Source organism: Gopherus flavomarginatus, chromosome 11 (assembly GCF_025201925.1).
Source record: "Gopherus flavomarginatus isolate rGopFla2 chromosome 11, rGopFla2.mat.asm, whole genome shotgun sequence".
Lineage (NCBI taxonomy): Eukaryota > Metazoa > Chordata > Testudines > Testudinidae > Gopherus > Gopherus flavomarginatus.
This window is the reverse complement of record NC_066627.1, coordinates 13,284,019-13,305,312: the sequence shown is the minus strand read 5'-3', so window position 1 is coordinate 13,305,312 and position 21,294 is coordinate 13,284,019. Positions and strand designations below refer to the sequence as shown.

Here is a 21,294-nt window from a genome sequence, read left to right as displayed (position 1 = left end):
CAAAAGAAGAATAACTCATGATGGTCAACTGAGATTCAAGCTCACAGCTCAGGTTTGGAAGCTTAGTGTTCTAACTGCTGAGCTACCGGATCACAAAAAAATGCTCTCGGTCTGATTTTCGAAAAAGATCAGCACCTAACAATTCCTGTTTAGACACACAAAGAATGAAACCAGATCGTCAAAGGAATTTACCATTCTTAGGAGGAGGTTCTGGCTGCTCTGCTCTTTGAAAAGATTGGTCACTTCATTTAGGCACCTATAATGGGAGCTGAGATCATCTGAAAATCCAGCTTCACTTCAGGAAGATTGGTAGGGAAGGTGGAAAATTTTCCTCCACAACATTTGTTATGATGGAAAACTGGATTTTTGAATAAATATTTATTTTATTTGTATTTGTTTATTTATTATATATTTATTGTGCCCCGTGACTGCTTTCCAGCGTGGTGCGCAGGGAGCGATTTACTGACTAATTGATTTTTTGAAGAAACCATTATGAAGGGTTTTTTTTGCATTAAAAAGTCAAAATTTGCCAATAATCCCTGGGATGAATGGACTCTGTATCTCCCTTCTACTTTTGAAAACTTCAGCATCAGCCCAAGTTTCAATTATATTTACAAGTTCTACTGATCACTGAAGCAAAGTGCTGAGGCAAAAGCCAGGTCACAATGAGCTATTCACATGAATAAGAAAACCCTGGAATCTGGTACAGGAAGAAAAAAATCTTAGCAAATATGATTCGTTGTAACAATGGCATTTTTAAACTAGATTTTATTCCGTTTTTCTCTCTCTAAACAACACATCTATCTATCTATCTATCTATCTATCAGACCTCCCAGATCTCTGTGATTAGTTATTACTTTAATTAAGTAACCCTGAATCCAGGAATATCAAGAAGAACCACTTCAATCCATGTTTATATTAAATGACAGTTGAGCTCCAATATCCGTTTGAAAATCCCCCAGCGCCCCTAATGAATATGAAACCATACCAGGAAAAAAAAATGACTTGCTGTTGCTGATAATATCCCCGGTTGTCTGTCCTGCTTTGCAACCCATGAATTATTATAAAGAAGGCAAAAAATATGAAGTCCCTGAAGAGATTCACATGCACCTTCATTTGCTTCTGACAAAGGAGTTACGTCAATGAGTGATGCAGAGGTGAGAAGAGTGATAAATTGTCTTTGCTCCTATGCAAGGTCCTATATTAATGCTTCATTACAGTCCTTTGGGATGTAGGTCCCATGAAGCATCTCATAATTTTATCTGGAAAGAATATTTGTGTTCAGTTCTTTTCTTTGTTGTTAACACTCAGCATAAGAGGGTGGATTGTCTGGATTTTTCTTGGAGGCCGCATGGGGGAGAGAGAGAGAAAAGACAATAATTCCTGTCTTCTACACAAAATTATAGAGAGAGATCACAATGTAAATGTCCTTCCTATGAATAAGCAACAGAGTCCTGTGGCACCTTTAAGACTAACAGATGTATTGGAGCATAAGCTTTCGTGGGTGAATACTCACTTTGTCAGGCACCCATGAAAACTTATGCTCCAATATATCTGTTAGTCTTAAAGGTGCCACAGGACTCTCTGTTGCTTTTTACAGATCCAGACTAACATGGCTACCCCTCTGATACTTGACTTCCTATGAATGGCTGAATTCAATCAGAGCCGTTTACATCTGTGCCAAGTGAGTGTGAAACTCTATTGCACCAGAAAGGTAGCATCTGACACCCACTTTGCATTCAATTTTGCAAAAATATAAGCAATTGCCCAACATGCCAGGCAATAAACAATTAGACCCAAGATGTGTTAAGCAGGATGCTATATGTGACACATTGGAAAGCAGGAGTGAGTCAGCTTGATTTTGCTCTCACCCAATATGGTGTAAATCATTAAAGTCAAGTCATTCATGCCCAGAAGGTTCAGGTGAATGAGCTGTAGGGAAGCGTCAATGAATGGGCCTAAGACTGATCCCTCAATGATGATCCCTCCTGGGGGGTCTCAAACAGGTTTCAGGGGATCCACCTAGCAGGGCCAGTGTTAGACTCACTGAGGCCCAGGGCAGAAAGCTGAAGCTCTGCTGTATGGGGCTGAAGCCTGGGGCCTTGAGCCCCGCCACCGGAGGCTGAAGCCAAAGCTTTGAACAACTTAGCTTTGTGGTGCCCCCTGTGGCATGAGGACCCAGGCAATTACCCTGCTTGAGGTCCTCTAATGCCAGTCCTGGCTTCTATAAGCAGAAAAACCAGTTGTTGTGGCACAGGTGGGCCGTGGAATTTTTATAGTATGTTTGGGAGGGTCCTCAGAAAGAAAAAGGTTGAGAACCCCTCGTCTAAAGCAGTGGTTCTCAGCTAGGGTTTGGGCTCCGTGGGGAGCTGCAGGCAGGGTTCAGGGGGTCTACCAAGCATGGTCAGCACTAGACTCACTAAGGCCTAGGACAGAAAGTCAAAGCCTGCTATGCTGCACCACAGCCTGGGGCCCTGAATCCCACCACCCAGGGCTGAAGCCGAAGCCTGAGCAACTTAGCTTTGCGGTGCCCCCTGTGGCGTGGGGCCCTGGTCAGTTGCCATCCTTGCTACCCTCTAACACCAGCCCTGGCTTTTATATGTAGAAAAACAGTTGTTGTGGCACAGGTGAGCCATGGAGTTTTTATAGCCTGTTGGGGTGAGCCTCAAAAGAGAAAGGCTGAGAACCCCTGGTGTAGACCATTAGTATCTCTGCTGGAGTTGGCAGGTATCAAAGGAGGTAAGCCCAGTGTGAACGAGATCACAGTCAGACTCCGACTGACCAACATTTTCACGTTAATTTCAGGGAGATTTGCAGAGCCCTCATTACAAGCCCCTTGAGGCAAGGGGAAGATCATGGGGAGAGCTGATCACTGGCACCCGCATGAGGGGGCTAGCCACTGGCATCTGGGGGAAAGGGCAGACCTGACATGGGATCCCTGTACCCCTGATTCTGAAAGCAAGATCCACTGGGGCAGCCTGACTGCTGAGTGCTTTGGGGAGGGGGATTCCTTGGCTTGTCTATCCCCCCGTGGGAAAGGAGCATCCAGCTTCCCATTATCCCATCTTGTCTGTGCTGCCTTCATCTCCTCTTTCCATCCACCTTCTCCAAGGTCACTGAGAGTGACAGGCATCGTGGCCAATGGAAAGCCCCCAAGCACTGGTTCTAATCCAGCCCAGTTGCCTATTATTGTCCAGTCACATTCAGAGAGTGATAACATTATGCAATGGGAAGTGGGGAGGTTCCTGGTTGCAAAGGGCAGTGTCCCTGACACACTGAGTGACCCAGCCAACCTAAGCAGGCTGCAAGGGTCAGATTCACAGAGGGATGTAGGCATTGCAAAGGCAGCTTCTCGCCTAAGCTAGCCAGGGGGAGATGCCAGGGAGACAGGCATTCACAAAGCCCTGCCTCCCTTGAGAATTTGGCACCTAAGTCTGAGCTGCAGGAGGTGCCTCTCTCTGGCTGGGATTCCCAACTGTGATCCCTTTCTGGGAGTCAATGGAGGAAGATGGAGGGTAGAGGGGAGACATACCTAAGCCACAGATCAATCCATGAGCCAGGGGACAACAGATGATCGTCCCCTAACTTGGCTGCATAGCCAATGCAGTAAGTCTGCCCAGAGTTTGCCTACCGGAGCGGGACACCATAGGCATGTCACACAGAATGATGGAGCAAGAGTACTTCCCTTGTAGCTCTTAGCCATCATGGTCAGCACATTCGCCTGGGGTACTGGAGACAGAAGGAGGGATGTGCATCTAGGATCTCCCACTTCCCAGATGATACCCCAAGTGCTGGGCTAATGGTTATGAGGGAGCTCCTGCTTTGCCGCTAACATGGTCTAAGCTCCTAACTCCAGGAGAGGGGTCACAGCTGGGAATCCCCAGCAGCGGGACACGCTTCCTGTAGCCTACACTTAGGTGCCTACCTCTGAGAGAGGGGTAGGGCTTAACACACTGCCTTTCCCACTGGCCACCTTACCCGAGGAGCTGCCAAGCACATTGATGTTTATAGATGCCATTCTGAGGTGCCATCATTCCTCATTCATTGAGCACCAAACACAGGCTTTTTGAACCCTAGTGATTTTCTAGGTATCTAATACTTAGCTGTGGGGACAACTCAGTATTGCAAGGTTCTGTTTCTTTGTGAGTCCAGCCCCAGATGCCTAAAGTGTCAGCTGGCACCTCAAGTCTCTTGTGAATCTAACCTTGAGGGTTTCTAACATGTTCAGTTCCTCAAGGTGCTAACCACTGTAGCCTGATCCAACAATGAGCTGAAGTACATCTAATTGACTGTAAGCAAATGATGAACAAACCCTTTCCAGTCAGTACCTTTAGCTGTTAGACAGTTGAAGTGGTCAGAAATCTTTGACAAAACAATATTCTCAACAAAACAAACAGTTTCACTGACATCAATTTTATTTTATTTTATTTTTTTGTGGGAAAATGTCATTTTCAATTAAATATTTTTATTTTACATTGGGAACATTTTAAACAGGGGTTTCCATTTTGAATTATTATTTCAACTTTATTTTTTGTACTGCCATTTACGTGCTAAAGTGCCTTATGTGGGCCTTTTTTTCTTATTTCAATGTAATCTTACGTTAGGTAAAAAACGCCAAAAGTACCGATGTTTTGAAATGTCAGAAATCAGGACATTACTGAAAAAATCTTTCAATCAGGAAAGTGGACATTGTCCATGACATCACTGTTGGATTTTACTTGGAAGAGAGGATCACTGAGCCAATTCCTCCACCCAGAGTTCTTGACTCAGCTTCCTCAGAGATCCCTGCTTAATCCCTATGACTACTAGTTCCCTCCTCTCTCAGCCCCACTCCTTTGACCTGGTCCCAGGTGCATGGAACAGTCCACCCACTCCTGCTTTCTTCCCCCTACCCCCATCTCCAAGCAAAAGACTATTTCCCCTGCTTCTGCCCATTGGCAAGCTCTGGTCATTACTTCCGTCTTCTCTCACTCTCCTCCTTCCTGTGCCTAGCCAGTCCCCCTGTCCTGAACAGTGCCCAGGGTGGCCTCTGCCCAGCATGGCTGAACACACAGTTGAACTGGGAAACTCACTGCCACAAGGTATCGCTGAGACAAAGAGCTCAGCAGGTGAGACATTGGCACGGATGATGAGAGCCTCCATGGTTATGTTAGATAAGAGAATGAAATAAACCTGCCTGGCGAAGGTCTCCACCCAGCCTCTAGATCACTGGGAAACTCCCTGACATGAAGGTCAGTGCAGAATTGTCCATGGGAGAGGGGGTGCTCCCTGCCTCTCCCTCTATAGCAGCTGGGGTTGGTCCCACCAGGAGTCACTGCTCTGAGCAGGGCTGTTCCCTAGAGCCTGGGGAAAGAGGCACATTTAGTCCCATAAATTTCTGCCAGCTCTCAGGGCTGGGTTCAGACACTCCAGGGCCATGCATGGGGCTCTGCCCCTTTGACCCTGGACCCATGGAGTGACAGCAGCGGTCCCTCCAGTCCTCACTTGTCCGCCAGACAGTATCTGCTTGTGTGATGAGGTGGGGACAGTTGTGCTCTTCCCCGCCTCCCGCACACAGAGCCCCATGCTGGGGGTGGGATTGGTGGGGTTCTCAAGAGCAGTGGGGCTGGGAGGTGAACACCCATGGAAAAGCCTGGAGCAGTTTCACTCTGTCAGATCCATTGTCTCAGGCTCTCCACAGACCCAGGCAAATGATCCTGCATTGGCTGCACTTAGAGCAGCTCCCCAGCACCAACTCCAGCTGTTCTGGGTGGTGCAGCATTTGATACTGGGCCAAGTGAGACCCTGGGCATTAGGCTCTGGTGATTCGTACATTCCTGTGGGAAACAGGCAAATTCTGTTTTGAAAAAAAAGCAACAAATATTTCACCCAGATCCATGAAAATCTATCTACCTATGTATCTATGTACATCTATCTATGTATCTGTGTATCTCAGTGAAGTTGGGGTTATTACCTTTAATGCAGTCTTAGGATTAAGCCTTTATTTTTAATAGTAGTGTCTTATGTTCAGATCTTCACCACAGTGCTGAGAATCCCTTCTGAACAGGGCCGACATAAAGCCTTCTCTATATGCTTTCCTCACCTCATTGTGTTCTCCTTGTTACTTTGCACTGGGACCTTTGCCTATCTGAAACCCACCTCCAGGTCTCGGTCAGGTCTGGATCTTGTGGTGGGTGTTCTCTATGCTGTGGTGCTTCCTATGATGAACCTGATCATCTACAGGATAAGGAACAATGAGATCAAAGCTCCATGAAGAAACTGAGTGAGGGGAGGTTATTCATCAAAAATAAAATGTCCAGCTGTCTCTCATGACCATGGTTTAATTCTGTGTTTCCTAATTAATCTAACCAATGTGTGAAAATGTTGTGTCCATGAGAACATGGTGCCTGATCTGTATACACAAAATGCTGCTTTTACAGTGGTAAAACAACCCCAATAAAACGAACAAACAAAAAATCAGACTAATACTACTGAAGTCAAACAGTTTCTTTAGGATGGAAAGGCTTTCTAGAAGAGCAAGTTTTTGACACATGTCCTAAAGACAACACACTTTACACAATGCACTGTCAACCTGTGGAACTCTTTGCCAGAGGATGTTGTGAAGATCAAGACCATAACAGGGTTCAAAAAAGAACTAGATAAATTCCTGGAGAATAGATCCTTCAATGGCTGTTAGCTAGGATGGGCAGAGATAGTGTCCCTAGCCTCTGTTTGCCAGAAGCTGGGAATGAGCAACAGGAGATGGATCACTTGATGATTACCTATTCTGTTCATTCCCTCGGGGGCACATGGCATTGGTCACTGTTGAAAGACAGGATACTGGGCTAGATGGACCTTTGGTCTAACCCAGTATGGCCGCTATTATAAACAGATAGTTAAGGGTTAATGCCTCTTTTACCTGTAAAGAGTTAAGAAGTTCACCTAGCCTAGCTGACACCTGACCAGAGGAACCAATGGGGGAACAAGATGTTTCAAAAGGAAGGAGGTAAGTTTCCTTTGTTTAGTTTTTTTTCAGTTTCAGCCGGAGTGAAAAAGATCAAGGAACCAGCCTCTTAGTAGTAAGCTTTAGAAAAGAATAAATAGGTTTATGTTTATCTCTTTGTAACCTGTCTTGTGCAATTAGAGGAAGAATCAAATTGGGTATTTGGGCATTTTTATTGGTGTAATTAAGTTTTTGCCTAGGGGAAGCTCCTCGGTGTTTTGAATCTGTTGTCTGTAAGAGTAGCTTTTTACCTTTCTTTTCTTTAATTAAAAGCCTTTTTCAAAATAACCTGATTGATTTTTCCTTGTTTTTATATCCAAGGGGGCTGGATCTGGATCCACTAGGAGTTGGTGGGAGAAAGGAGGGGGGATGGCTAATTTCTCCTTGCTTTAAGATCCAAGGGGTTTGGATCTGTATTCAACAGGAAATTGGTGAAGGCTCTCAAGGCTACCCAGGGAAGGGAGTGCTTGGGGTTGGTGGCAGCCAGACCAGATCTAAGCTGTTAATTGAGCTTAGAGCTTCTCATGCAGGTCCCCCACATCTGTACCTTAAAGTTCAGAGTGGGGAAGGAACCTTGACAGCCTCTCTTATGTTCTTATATTTAGGATTCCACAAGTGCAAATAAAATCAAAATCTATATTTGTCTCATTCTTCCAGACGTTTTTGTTTTCTGGGGGTAGATATACTTGGGGAATAGGAATGATTAGTTACATGCAGTAGTCAATGTTTTGTTCTTTCCTAGTCTTCCCATATGTCATCTCTTTAATGGGGTTTTCTGAGGGAGAAGATTTGTTCCCCACAATGTCAGAGGGGAACAAAAGAGTTTCCATAGGCATCTCATGTTGAGATTATTATGTTAATGCATCTATGATTTTATTGTGTTAATTATGGTTAATAAGGGTGCCTGGAGCCTTGAATATGTATCCTTTTATCATTTTGTACCTAAAGACATACATCAATACCATGACATTTTTCCTAGGATGGAAAGGCTTTCTGGAAGAGCAAGGTTTTGACATGTGTCCTAAAGACAAGCTGATTTGGGAAAATGAAGTCAAAATTTGATCCTATTTCTGTTGCTGGGATTTAACCTCTCCCTTTGAAGGGATTCAGGTTTGGCAAATGGTTAATACACACAAAGATCCAAATATGGCTAAAGGTACCATGGAGAAGATGAGTGGAAGGTTTGTAAGTATTTGACTTCCAGCTCAGCTGGACCTATGCAGAGTCGCTCCATTGACATCCATGTTCAACACTAAGGAGTTTCCACCCAAAGACTCCAGGATAAACTCAGTAGTGACATAATCAGTGGGGTAAGTTATTTGTGAGGAGTCATTTTATTATAACCTTTGTGTAAATGGAGCAGTGCCTTCATATGCACTGGCCTGGCATTCCATATAGATGTAGTCAAATGCAGAAAGAATACAGTGATTAGATAGAGAGCAGGGGAGGCTCTAGGGATTTTGCTGCCCCAAGCACAGCAGACAGGCTGCCTTTGGTGGCTTGCCTGCAGAGGGTCCCCTGGTCCAGCGGCTTTGGCAGACCTCCCACAGGTGTGCTGGGGCCTGGAGCCGCCTCCACAGAGAATATGTCTTCATGGCAAAGAAAAATCTGAGTCTCAGAGTCCAGGTTTACAGATTTGGGCTCGCACTAGTGTGTTGGTGTCTGAGCACATTTCAAGTGACTACGGCCTTGGCTACACTGGCGCTTTACAGCGCTGCAACTTTCTCACTCAGGGGTGTGAAAAAAACACCCCCCTGAGCGCTGCAAGATACAGAGCTGTAAAGCAACAGTGTAAGCAGTGCCGCCATCTGGTTTGTACTCTCTCTTCTGCTAGAATTCTTTGAGGGGTGGGGTCAACAAACATATGAACAATGGTTATCCAGTGTATCTGGACTTTCAGAAAACCTTTGACAATGTCCCTCATCAAAGGCTCCTATTCAAAATAAGCAGTCATAGCATAAGAGAGAAAGCCCTCTCATGAATAAGTAATTGATTAAAAGACAGAAAACAAAGGGTAGGAATAAATGGTCATTTCTACAAATGGAAAGAGGTAAATAGTGGTGTCCCCCAGCAATCTGTATTGAGACCAGTGCTGTTCAACTTACTCAGAAATGATCTGGAAAAATGGATAAACAATGAAATGGCAAATTTGATGATGGTACAAAATTACTCTAGATAGCTAAATACAAAGCAGATTGTGAAAAGTTACAAGGGATGTCACAAAACTGGGTGACTGGACAACAAAATGGCAAATTAAATTAAATATCAATAAATGCAAAGTAATGCACATTGGACATAAATCCAAGTATACATACAAAATGATGGGGTTTAAATTAGGAGTCACCGCTCAAGAAAGAGAGCTTGGAATCTTTGTGAATAGTTCTCTGAAAACATCTCAATGTGCAAGTGCAGTCAAAAAATCCAAAGAGAATTTTAGGAACCATTAGGAAAGGGATAGATAATAAGACAAAAGATATCACAATGCAACTTTCTAAATCCATGATATGTCCACACCTTGAAAATTGTGTGCAATTCTGTCACCTCCATCTCAGAGAAGATGTAGAAGAATTGGAAAAGGTACAGAGAAGGGCAACACAAATGATTACGGAAATGGAACAGCTACTATATGCGGATAGATTAAAAAAACTGGGAGTTTTCATCTTGGAAAAGAGATGACTAAATGGGATATGATAGAGGTCTATAAAATTGTGACAGGCATGGAGAAAGTGAAGAAGGAAGTGTCATTTACGCCTTCACAAAACACAAGAACCAGGGGTCACCCAATGACATTAATAGGCAGCACATTTAAAACAAAAAAGAAAGTACAAAGGAAGTACTTCTTCACACAACGCTCAGTCATTTAGTGGAATTTGTTGTCAGGGGATGTTGTGAAGTCCTGACATATAAAAAAGAATCAGATAAGTTCATGGAGAATAGATCCATCAATGACGATTAGCTGAGATGGTCAGAGATACAACTCCACGGTCTGGGTGTCTCTAAGCCTCTGACTGCCAGGGGATGGGACTGGATGACAGGGGATGGATCAATCAATAGTTTCCCTCTTCTGTTCATTTCCTTTGAAGTATCTGACATTAGCCATTGTCAGAATGCAGGATAATGGACTAGATGGACCATTGGTTTGACCCCATATGGTCGTTTATATATTTTAATGTTGTAATGTAAAACTTACAATTTTCTTAACATTGCATGGACATAAAATGGCTGGGCACTATTTCTTGTTCAATATGAATAATTACATTGGTACAAACTATTTTCAATTTAGCAAAATTAAATGAATTAAAGATTGATGCATTGCATACCCTTTGTGGAAAGTAGCTATTTAGTCCATGAAACAGAGGGGGATGGGAGGGTGGCACACAGGAAGCTGGTGGGGGGGGGAAAAGAGGAAAGCAAGAAGCCCCTGATGTGTGCAAGGGGCTGAGCTGACAAAAGCTACGAAATGTGAGACTCCATCTATTACACTGAGTGTTATTGTTACTGATGTATCTAGAAGAGAAGAGCACATTTATGAAAAAAAATGGGGAAAGTATCTAAATGCAGATTTCACGTGGAAGAATGGACAACAGCTAGAGGAAGGTAAAAACATATCTATATTTGCAACTATTCAGGAAAAGTATTATAAAATACTTCATCCATGCTAAGTCAGTCCACTTAAGCTCAGGAAAAGGTATAAGAAAGGGAAACCTAATGTCTAGAGAAGGTGTGAAGGCATATATGCTGGGATTGCATTAAGATAATAGTACAGAAATTAGACAATATTTTTGACTAATTAAACAGATTTGTCAGGAATATTAAAGAAAGGCCACCTATAGAACCCAGAATTATTGTCCAACGTTGGTTACTGACTCAGGGAAGAGCACACTGATAACACAATTACTTAAGGTAACAAGATATGTGATAGCTCATGTTTGGAGAAGGATAGATTCACCAACATTAATGGCACAGGGAAATAAAATATGGGCAAACCTTCTAATAGATAAAAGGGCAGAGACCCATTAATTGATTTAGCTGGGATTAGACTCATAGACTCATAGACTTTAAGGTCAGAAGGGACCATTATGATCATCTAGTCTGACCTCCTGCACAATGCAGGCCACACAATCTCACCCATCCACTCCTGTAGCAGACCCTTAGCCTATGTATGAGTTATTGAAGTTCTCAAATAGTAGTTTGAAGACCACAAACTGCAGAGAATCCTCCAGCAAGTGGCCTGTGCCCCATTGTGCAGAGGATGGCAAAAAACCTCCAGGGCCTCTGCCAATCTGCCCTGGAGGAAAATTCTTTCCCGACCCCAAATATGGCTATCAGTTAACCCTGAGCATGTGGGAAAGACTCACCAGACAGCACCCAGGAAAGAATTCTCTGTAGTAACCCAGATCCCATCCCATCTAACATCCCACCACAGATCACTGGGCATAATTACCTGCTGATAATCAAATATCAATTGCCAAGTGAATTGCCAGAATTAGGCTATCTCATCATACCATCCCCTCCATAAACTTATCAAGCTTAGTCTTAAAGCCAGATATGTCTTTTGCCCCCACTACTCCCCTTGGAAGGCTGTTCCAGAACTTCACTCCTCTAATGGTTAGAAACCTTCATCTAATTTCAAGTCTAAAGCTTTAAGCAGGAGGTTGAACTAGATGATTGGCCCTGAGCAGGGGTTGGACTAGATGATCTCTTGAGGTCCCTTCCAACCCTGATAGTCTGTAATTCTATGATTCTATGAATTGGGGTCAAGTAGAGTACATATTGAATCATTGCTATGTTTGGAATTTGGACACGAGTACAAAGTTCATGCTAAGGCATGGGGCTGGTGGCAGAGCTTTGTACTTCCCATCTGTAACATGTGTCTTTATCTTGACAAAGACGATGGTGTATGAAATGAGCAGAATGATGAACATGACTATGACAAGCATCCCACAAATGGAAACCATCAGCAGCTTGACCAAGTAGGTGTCCATGCAGGCCAGTTTGATGACTTGTGGGATATCACAGTAGAAATTGTCCAAGATGTTTGGACCATAGAAAGGCAACTGGAAGATCAATGCAATCTGAACAGCAGCGTGAGCCAATCCACCCAGGCATGCCCCTGCCACCAGCCCCATGCACACAACATGGTTCATGATAGTCAAGTAACACAGTGATTTATAGATGGCTACATACCGATCAGCAGCGATCATCACAAGGGCTACAACCACAGCACCGGCGAAGAAGTGGAAGAACAACATCTGGAGGATGCACTCATTGAACGAGGTGGTTCTGTGCTGGGAGAGGAGATCCAACAGCAATTTTGGAGCATTGACTGATGAGTCACTAACATCTAGGAAAGCCAAGATGGCCAGCAGGAAGTACATGGGGGTGTGGAGTCGGCAGCTGGTGATCACAGTGGTGATGATGGTGAAGTTTCCTAACCAGGTTGTCAGGTAGACTATGAAGAAAACAACGAAGAGGCATTGTTGCAGCTCTGCATTCTGGGTGAGGCCCAAGAGGACAAATTCTGTCACTATGGAGCTGAGGTTCTGCTGTTCCATTTACTAGCTTCAAAACATGTCTAGAGAGGCAACTGTAATAATTAGTATGAAGATGTTCTTATTATTCCCTTCTTGAATTACTAGTATTAAGTCAATATTAATGCCTCTTGACAGACATTTTGTTTAATAATTATCTTAGTTCACTAAATTCAGTCATCCTCAGTGCAGGGCATCCCTGCTACAGCAGACCCTATGAACTACACCAGTTGTCATCCTGAGTTTGGGGATCATCGGGAGGGAAAAGGAGCAGCCTACCTGTGAACTCAAGCCTTTGCCTAACTGTTAGGATAGAAATATTCAAGCCTGTCTGGCTTATACTTTAAGAATTTAGGTAAATTCTTATCACTTAGCTAGTTATAGAGATATTAAAGAAAGAATCAAAATCATTGTCTATCTGTGTAAGGACCTTCTCTCACTGTGACAGTCTGAAGCCTTGTTTAGTCATATTGAAATAAGGCAATCTGGGGCTGTTAGGAAAATGATCCGATCTATTACCTCCAGAGAAAGGAAAGAGCCTAAAACATGTAAAAGGAAATTTAGTTTTATAGTTTTCTGTCTGGTAAGAACTCACTTATCAAATAGACACAGCTGGAGAACCCTTATATCTGTATAGATGTAATTGTGAAATCCTCACTTCTGTATTGTTTTGTACGTTTATTTGCATGGTCTCTGTCTGGTTCTGTGATTGTTTCTGTCTGCTGTATAATTAGTTTCGTTGGGTGTAAACTAATTAAGGTGGTGGGATATAATTGGTTAAATAATCATGTTACAATATGTTAGGATTGGTTAGGTAAATTTTAGTAGAATGACTGGTTAAGGTATAGCTAAAAATATTACTATATAAATTAGGGGCAAACAAGAAGTAAGTTGGGATTCGAAAACAAGGAAAAAGGAACTTAGATTTAAGCTTGCTGGAAGTTCACCCCAATAAACATTGAATTGTTTGCATCTCAATGTGGGGGTCATAAGAAATTGTCAGGCATTCATGACAAACAGAATGCCCTTCCCATATTCATATGTGGCAAGAAGGTCCAACGTAGTTCCTGATTTAAACTGAAGAAGGGTTGGAATGGAAAACTGGAGAACCACTTATTTAGAGGATTCACATGCCCAGTGTGTGCCCTTGATTACAAGAAGAGAAGAATTAACTCTAATTGTGTTTAGAAGCAATTGCATGTGCTCACCGCATCTGAAATAAATCCAGTCACTGTATTAGGTGCCTATGGATTCTGGTGCATAATTTTGAACACCTGAATTTGAAAGCTGTGAACACAAAAAGATTTCTGTCTATGCACCCCTGATTAAATATTCAAAATTGCTGTGGGACTATGGATTCTGAGTTCCCATTAACATTTTTGAAAATCTCTAATACAGATTTTAAAAAATGTTCCCAATAAAACACATCTTTGAAATAGTCAATATATCTTCCAAGGTGGGCTGTTGGTAAATCCAACTCAAGTATTTGGGAAGCAGCTTCTCTGAAATGGCTTCTCCACTAAGGCTGGAGGAGTTTGCTCAGCAAACTCGTTTCCAGTGATTCAGCTGGGATATGATAGGGTTTTATAAAATCATGACTGGTGTGGAGAAAGTATATGAGGAAGTGTTATTTACTCCTTCCCATAAAACAAGAACTAGGGGTCACTAAATGAAATTAATAGGCATCAGATTTAAAACACACAAAGGAGCTATTTTTCACACAAAGCACAGTAATCTTGTGGAACACCTTGCCAGAGGATGTTGCAAAGGCCAAGATTATAACAAAGTTAAAAAAGAGCTAGATACATTTATGGAGGATAGGTCCATCAATGGTTATTAACCAGAATTGGCAAGGATGGTCTCCCTAGCCTCTTTTTGCCAGAAGCTGGGAACGGGCGACGGGATGGATCACCTGATGTTTACCTGTTCTGTTTATTCCCTCTGGGGCATGTGGCATTGGTCACTGTTGGAAGACAGGATACTGGGCTAGATGGACCTTTGGTCTGACAAAGTATGGCTGTTCTTATGTTCTTACATTCTTATGCTTAGTGCACAAATATCTGCCTAGCAAGACTTTTGTTCTGTCTGCTGGCAAAGACCATGTGATCTGGGACACACTGTCCCGCACTGAGGAACCAGAACGCTTTCTCTGCAGACTTCAGGGATCTGGAAACATTTTTCAGCCCCTGCTGTTACTCTACAGTGGAGAAGGTGTGCTTGTTTGGGGCTGAATTTGGGATGCCAGGGCCAGATCCTGCAGCCCTTACTCAACTTTCTGGCAGCAGTCAGTGGCAGTGCAGTCCGAGCAATGGCTGCAGGAATGGGACCCATCCAACTAGATAATCTCTTACATAGATATAGCCTTGTGGCGTGAGCCATAGGTTCATGTAACCACAATATTTGTATTACTTATCTATTTTGACTGATAAAAGAGCCCAAACTGTAGGTCTGTGCCCAGTAAGGTAAGAACACATGTAAAAGACATTGACTTGGTCCACTAAATACTCAGCAATTTATCCAGCATAACATTCTCCTTCCTTCAGCAAACAATTTCCCCATTAACTAACTGTAATTTCCCCCATTAAGCAAACGGCAATTTTTTCTCCACCAATGAGCTAGCACATTCTCTTTCTTCAAGAAGCCATACTTTTCTCTGCCCTTCTCTACCCCTACACTTCTCCACCTTCCAAATTCACATATTTTCCCTTCCCCACCTATCTTCCACCTCATTTACAATCTACAAAATTCCCCCAATCAACACTAGCCTTCTTCCCTTTTCAGTGATGAGAACATGCCCCATTCACCAACCATAACATTCTACCTCCTCAGCCAACAAAACCTCCATATAATTCTTCCCAGTCATATCATGTACTGTGTTCATGTCTTCAAGGAAAGCTTTGGAGAATGGCTTAAGCCACAGGTCACATCCTGAAGTTTAACAGACTTAGGCTGTGGGTTCAGAAAGCATTCACTGTCAATGAACCAGCATTGGTTTGCTCAGTTGTTTCAGCAGATTCTGGATCTCCTGGTGTCTAGATGAAGATAGGAGAGGAGAGGAGAGACACTGCACTTTCATGTTTCTAATGATTGCAACTTCTGGAAATGCTAACAGTGTGTGGCCAGAAAGTTGCTCTGATAGGTGGTGAATGAACATGAGTATTTACTGAAATATATAGCAACAAACAAAGCTTGTAAGTAGAGCTGGGCAAAATGTAGGATTTCTGATTCATGCGAAATACTGCTATTTGGAAATTTCACTCTAACCAGAAACTCTGAATTAAAAAACATTATTTATTTTTATTATTTTTTTTTTAAAAATATCAACACACAGTGTCTCAGAAACAAAATTTGCTTCCCCGGACTAAGGCATCTGCTGAGTGAAACTGACAATCTTGTCAGTTTCAGAACTGCTATTAGCCTATCAGCAGCTGTAACTGACAAGATTGTCAGTTTCATTCAGCGGCTGCGTGGGGCTTAGGGATTGCTGTTCAGGGACAGGCCAACCATGGAACTGTTCCAGACTAGGGAGTCTGGAAGCCCTCAGGTTCCTGGCCCAGGAGAGTCTGCATGGAAAGTTTACCCCAGAGCCATGGACTCTGGGATTCCAGGCTACCAGCTTCATACCATGGAATCTTGAAACCCTCAGACCCCACTCTTGAGCCAGGGTTCTTGGGGTTTCCAGAATGAAGAGCTGAGAGTTGAGCCCCCATTCTAGCCAGGCACCCCCAACTGTGATCTCTGATCCAGGGATAAAAAGTAAAAGAAAGTCAGGGAGCCTCTAGCAGGAGGTGCATAGAGGATACCCAGGGCCAGAGAGAACTTTTGAAGAAACTCTCCAGAGAAGCCAGAGGGGAGGCCTGGCTTGAGTGACCTGCACTGCAGAACAGGAACAGAATCCATCAGCATGAGTTAGGAGCCCAGGAGACGCATAATGGCCTGGTGAGTCTGGGCAAAGGCAACCCAGAGATTCTAGCTTTGAGAAAACTCTTATTCTGTGTTAATAAACCAGTCCCCAGAAGGAGTGAGTAATTTAAATGCATCAATTGTAGGAGATGGATTAATCGGGGAAACAAAATTATTCAGGTGATGACAGTTCTGATACCAATTTAGACCTAGTCCTAGCCCTAATCCAATAAAGGATGAGTTTTAAAATATAAATAGTCTGTGGAACTACTCACGTGTTTAAAGTTAAGCACTTTCTAAAAGGGTTTGCTCAATCAGGGCCTTAGTGCAAAACATTCAAAGAAAGTGAGCTATGGATTAATAATCATGAGGGTTGAGAGCAGATTCTCAGCTGGTGTAGGTTCTCAAACTCAATTGATTTCAGTGGAGCAATGAAAATTTAAACCAGCTGAGGATTGACACCTTCATATGTAATGAACCCTGGTGTGATAATTCAGTGTATCCACTCAAGGAAGAGAAACAGTGCATGTTAAAAAGGTTGCCAGTGAAAAAGACTCAAACACCAGTTACTTAGGATGAGCTGCTTGTAAATGATCTGCAGAGTAAGATAATCATAGATGTTCTTTGGTAAACAATGTTTAACAATGTATGCTTATAGACAGACACGAAGAGGAAATGAGTCACAATAATTAGTATTATTTATCTATCTATTGAGCAATCTCTCTCTCGAATCACATACTATGCTTTTGTCCCTCATATATGAATTGTATAAATCTATGCAGAAAGATGGGTATTCTAATACTAATAATAGGCCTGGATTGTGAGATCCTTTCTTACCTTGGATGTGACTAGTTTTACATGTATGATGAATGAAACACCAAGTTGTGACACAGCAGGGAGTGGAGAGTATTGAGCTGGGGATTGTCTGCATTGGGGATGGGAGACTTTCCTTGAGGGAAGACACCTGAGCATGTAACATGAGGGCCCAGGAAGGTGACCCCTTCTGCCAGAGAAACTAGAAAAAGGATGCAGGAGGAACAGGAGTGAGACGGCTGGAAGGGGTTTCAGTTTACAGCTGGCTGGGGAAATGGAGGGATCCCCAGGACTGGAGTCTAAGTTCCCTGCTCCCCAGAATGACTTGACTGAGGGCTCCTGGTTGTACCTACAAGCTCTGTTTGGGACTGTGTTCCTGTCATTCAATAAACCTTCCATTTTACTGGCTGGCTGAGAGTCACGGTGAATCGCAGGAATTGGGGGTGCAGGGCTCTGACTCCCCCACTCTCCGTGACACAGGTCAATGCATGTGATGGTACTTTTCCACTTAAACCAATATTATAAAAATATGACACCAGGAAAATTGCTCATACCAGTATTTATTAGAGAGAGAAGGTGGACCTTATGCACAGCTCATCTCCAGACCTGAAGAAGAGCTCTGTATATGTTTGAAATCTCTTCTTTCTCCCCTGCAGAACTTGGTCAAATAAACAATATTTCCTCAGCTACCACGTCTCTCTAATATTTGGTGACCAACATGGCTGCAAAAACACTGCATACACCAGTGTTTATATCACTATTGAATTTAGCCTTGTGTCTCTGAGCCAGTATCAAACCAGTTATGTTGATGGAGCTACTCTGCATTAGCAAAGGATTAGCTGAGATATGGAAAACATAGAGGAGTCTTTGTGGCACCTTTGAGACTAACACATTTATTTGGGCATTAGTTTTTGTGATCTATAACCCACTTCATCAGATGCATGGAGTGAAAAATATGGTAGGTTCTATATTTATACCTGTCTACTGTATTTTTTACTCCATGCATCTGATGAAGTGGGTTTTAGCCCACAAAAGCTTATTCCCAAATAAATTTGTTAGTCTCTAAGGTGCCACAAGAACTCCTCTTTCCTTTTGCTGATACAGACTAACACAGATACCTCTCTGAAACCTGAGATGGGGAATTTACTCATGCACTTCTGTTGCACTCACATTCTCCCGGCCACCATTACCCATTCTTGGATCGTTGTGTGTATTGGCTATTGGACAAATCCTGATACATTTGAAGTGAGTGGCTAAATCCCAGTGATTTAACAGGGATCAAAACTGGACTCATTATCCTGTGTGATTGTCTTTAAGAAATACTCCACAGCTTCCTCTTCAACCAACAAACAACTCTTTCCCACCATAGCACACAGGACACACCATGGATTGATTTATTTAGGGTTACAATAATGAAAAGATGTTTACCTAAGGCTCTTGGTTCCCTAACACATCATTAAAAGTACGATGATATTCCAGCCCTAGTCATATAATTATTTCAACAGAAACTCAACCATGCAGACACTTCTTGCGCACATCTTTATCATTGTGGAAAGAAAACTTTCAGCTTGCTCAGAAAACCCCATCAAACAGATAACATTTGGGCACTCCAATAGGTAACAAAACATCGGCAATGCTGTCTAAGTGAACACTTACCATCTGCCTAGTCATTCCCACCTTAAAAAAACTTCAAACAAAGAAAGAAATCAACTTTCCAAAAAAAAACCCAAAAAACAAACAAAAAAACCCCGCAGAGACAGAGGCAAAAAAACTAACAGTTACTGCACTGATACTGCAATCCAATTTTTACTTCAAAAAAGAAGAGGCAGACACTCCTTGAGGTCCACTAAGGACTTTGATATGGCTAATGATTTTAAGTAGAAGATGCTAACATAATATGGTGATGGGTGGCAGGACACAATCCTGTGATAGATAGATATACAGGCAAACAGATAGATAATGATATTATTTACATTGGTATGCATTTACATTAAATCCATTGACTTGAGTCATGTTTTCATTTTTGCCACTCCAATTTCCTCTTTTTGCATAAAGAGATGACAAACCATGTTCTCATGGAGTCAATTATATCATCATTTGATTATCTTTGTAAGAAAACATAGAAGGAAATTAAAATCAAAAGAGAAAGATGGACATTTACTTGGTCATAAATAACCTCTGCCCAATCAGTTTCCTCAGGGCAGCTTTGATCTCCTTGTTCCTCATGCTGTAGATAATTGGATTCAGCACTGGAGGTACCGTGGAATAGAAAACATCCACCATGAGATCCAGACCTGATGTTGAGCTGGAGTCGGGTTTCAGGTAGGCAATGATGCCAGTGAAAACAAACAAAGAGACAACAGTGATGTGAGGCAGGCAGGTGGAGAAGGCTTTATGCTGGCCCTGCTCAGAGGGGATTCTCAGCACAGTTTTGAAGATCTGAACATATGACACAATTATTAAAACAAAGCAGCTTAAGACTAAGCATGCACTAAAGGCAATAACACCACTTTCATTGACGTCAGAGTCAGAGCAGGCAAGCTTGAGTAGCTGGGGGATGTCACAGAAGAACTGATCCACTCTGTTACCTCCACAGAAGGATATTACAAACGTGTTCCCAGTGTGCAGGGCAGAGTAAAGAATACCACAGATCCAGGCACTGGCTGCCATTTGTATACAAGCTCTCCTGTTCATCACTCTCTCATAGTGCAGTGGTTGGCAGATGGCGACATATCGGTCGTACGCCATGGCAGTCAGGATGCCAAGATCAGCCAAACCAAGAAACAGGAGAAGAAAGACTTGGGAGACACATCCAGAATAAGAAATCACCCTAGTGTTCATGAGGGAATTGGCCATGGATTTGGGGATGGTGACAGAGATGAATCCAAGGTCCAGAATAGACAGATTCATCAGGAAGAAGTACAAGGGGGTGTGAAGATGGTGGTTGAGGAATATAGCTGTGATTATGAGAAGGTTCCCGACAAGGCCTGCCAGGTAAAGCACCAGAAACATCACAGAGTGCAAAACCTGCAGCTCCCGAATATCAGAGAATCCCAGGAGAATGAATTCTGTAATGGTGGTTCGGTTGGACATTTTCTTCTTCAGCACGTTGTGCGATGGCTGTGGAGAGAAGGAGAAGGTCCATAATCAGGATTCAAGTGTCAGAGGGAATGGCCTTGATTCCCTTATGAGTAATTTCCCACGATCCTCTATTAAATGTGCACAGCACTCCTCCCATCTTTCCGTTGACTAGGAGCAGTGAGAGCTCCTCACTGCTGACTATCAGAGCACTAGAGAGAGAAGGTCAGTGAGGTAATAGATGCTATTGGATCAGCTTCCATGAGTGATAGAGAAAAGCTTTCGAGCCTCACATACTATCTCACCAATCTTGTCTATTTAATATTCTGGGACCAATATGGCTACAAGTACTGCATACAATCAGACCATTATTCAGGTGTGTTATCGCACTGGTGTCAATTAGCATAACTCCCATAAAATCCATGGGGCTGCATCAGTTTGCACCATCTGGGGATCTGGCCTAAGATGTCACTTGAATAAATGCATTAAAGACTGGAACAAATTGCAAAAATCCCCCACAGATCAAGCAAAGATGGATCCTCAACTCTGTCAGACAACACAGGAAAAACTTGGGCACGAAACTAAAGTACTAGAACTCCAAGACAGCCCAATTCCCACTTTCTAGGGGAATATGACAGACTCGCTGAGCATCCTAAGTGCTAGCTTGTCTGTAACAATTCCTCCCCAAACCCTGTTTACAGATGACCTGCCACATGGTTACAAATTGATTAATATCAAGTATCAGAGGGATAGCCGTATTAGTCTGGATCTGTAAAAACAGCTACTTCTGTTATTCTATAAGGTGCCACAGGACCCTTTGCTGCTTTTACAAATTGATTAATGGCACCAATCCCAGCAGCACTCCCATCTCTGAGTAAAGATGGGCTAGAAGCATTGCACAGTTACTGCTAGGTTGTGTCGTTTCCCTCTTTGACTTTATATCTGGTCTGTGCAGGTCAGAGGCAGTCAGGAGACTTGGCTTTTGTT

General features: G+C 42.9%; 2 protein-coding genes across 2 annotated transcripts; both read right to left on the bottom strand.

The window, feature by feature from the left end:
* Positions 1-11,766: 11,766 nt before the first annotated feature.
* Positions 11,767-12,537, bottom strand: LOC127030801 (olfactory receptor 4D1-like). The gene has a single exon (XM_050917537.1). The coding sequence runs from the start codon at positions 12,535-12,537 to the stop codon at positions 11,767-11,769; it is 771 nt and encodes a 256-aa protein (XP_050773494.1).
* Positions 12,538-19,386: 6,849 nt separating this feature from the next.
* Positions 19,387-20,322, bottom strand: LOC127031227 (olfactory receptor 14A16-like). The gene has a single exon (XM_050917990.1). It carries the CDS (start codon positions 20,320-20,322, stop codon positions 19,387-19,389), a length of 936 nt encoding a protein of 311 aa, XP_050773947.1.
* Between the last annotated feature and the right edge of the window lie 972 nt (positions 20,323-21,294).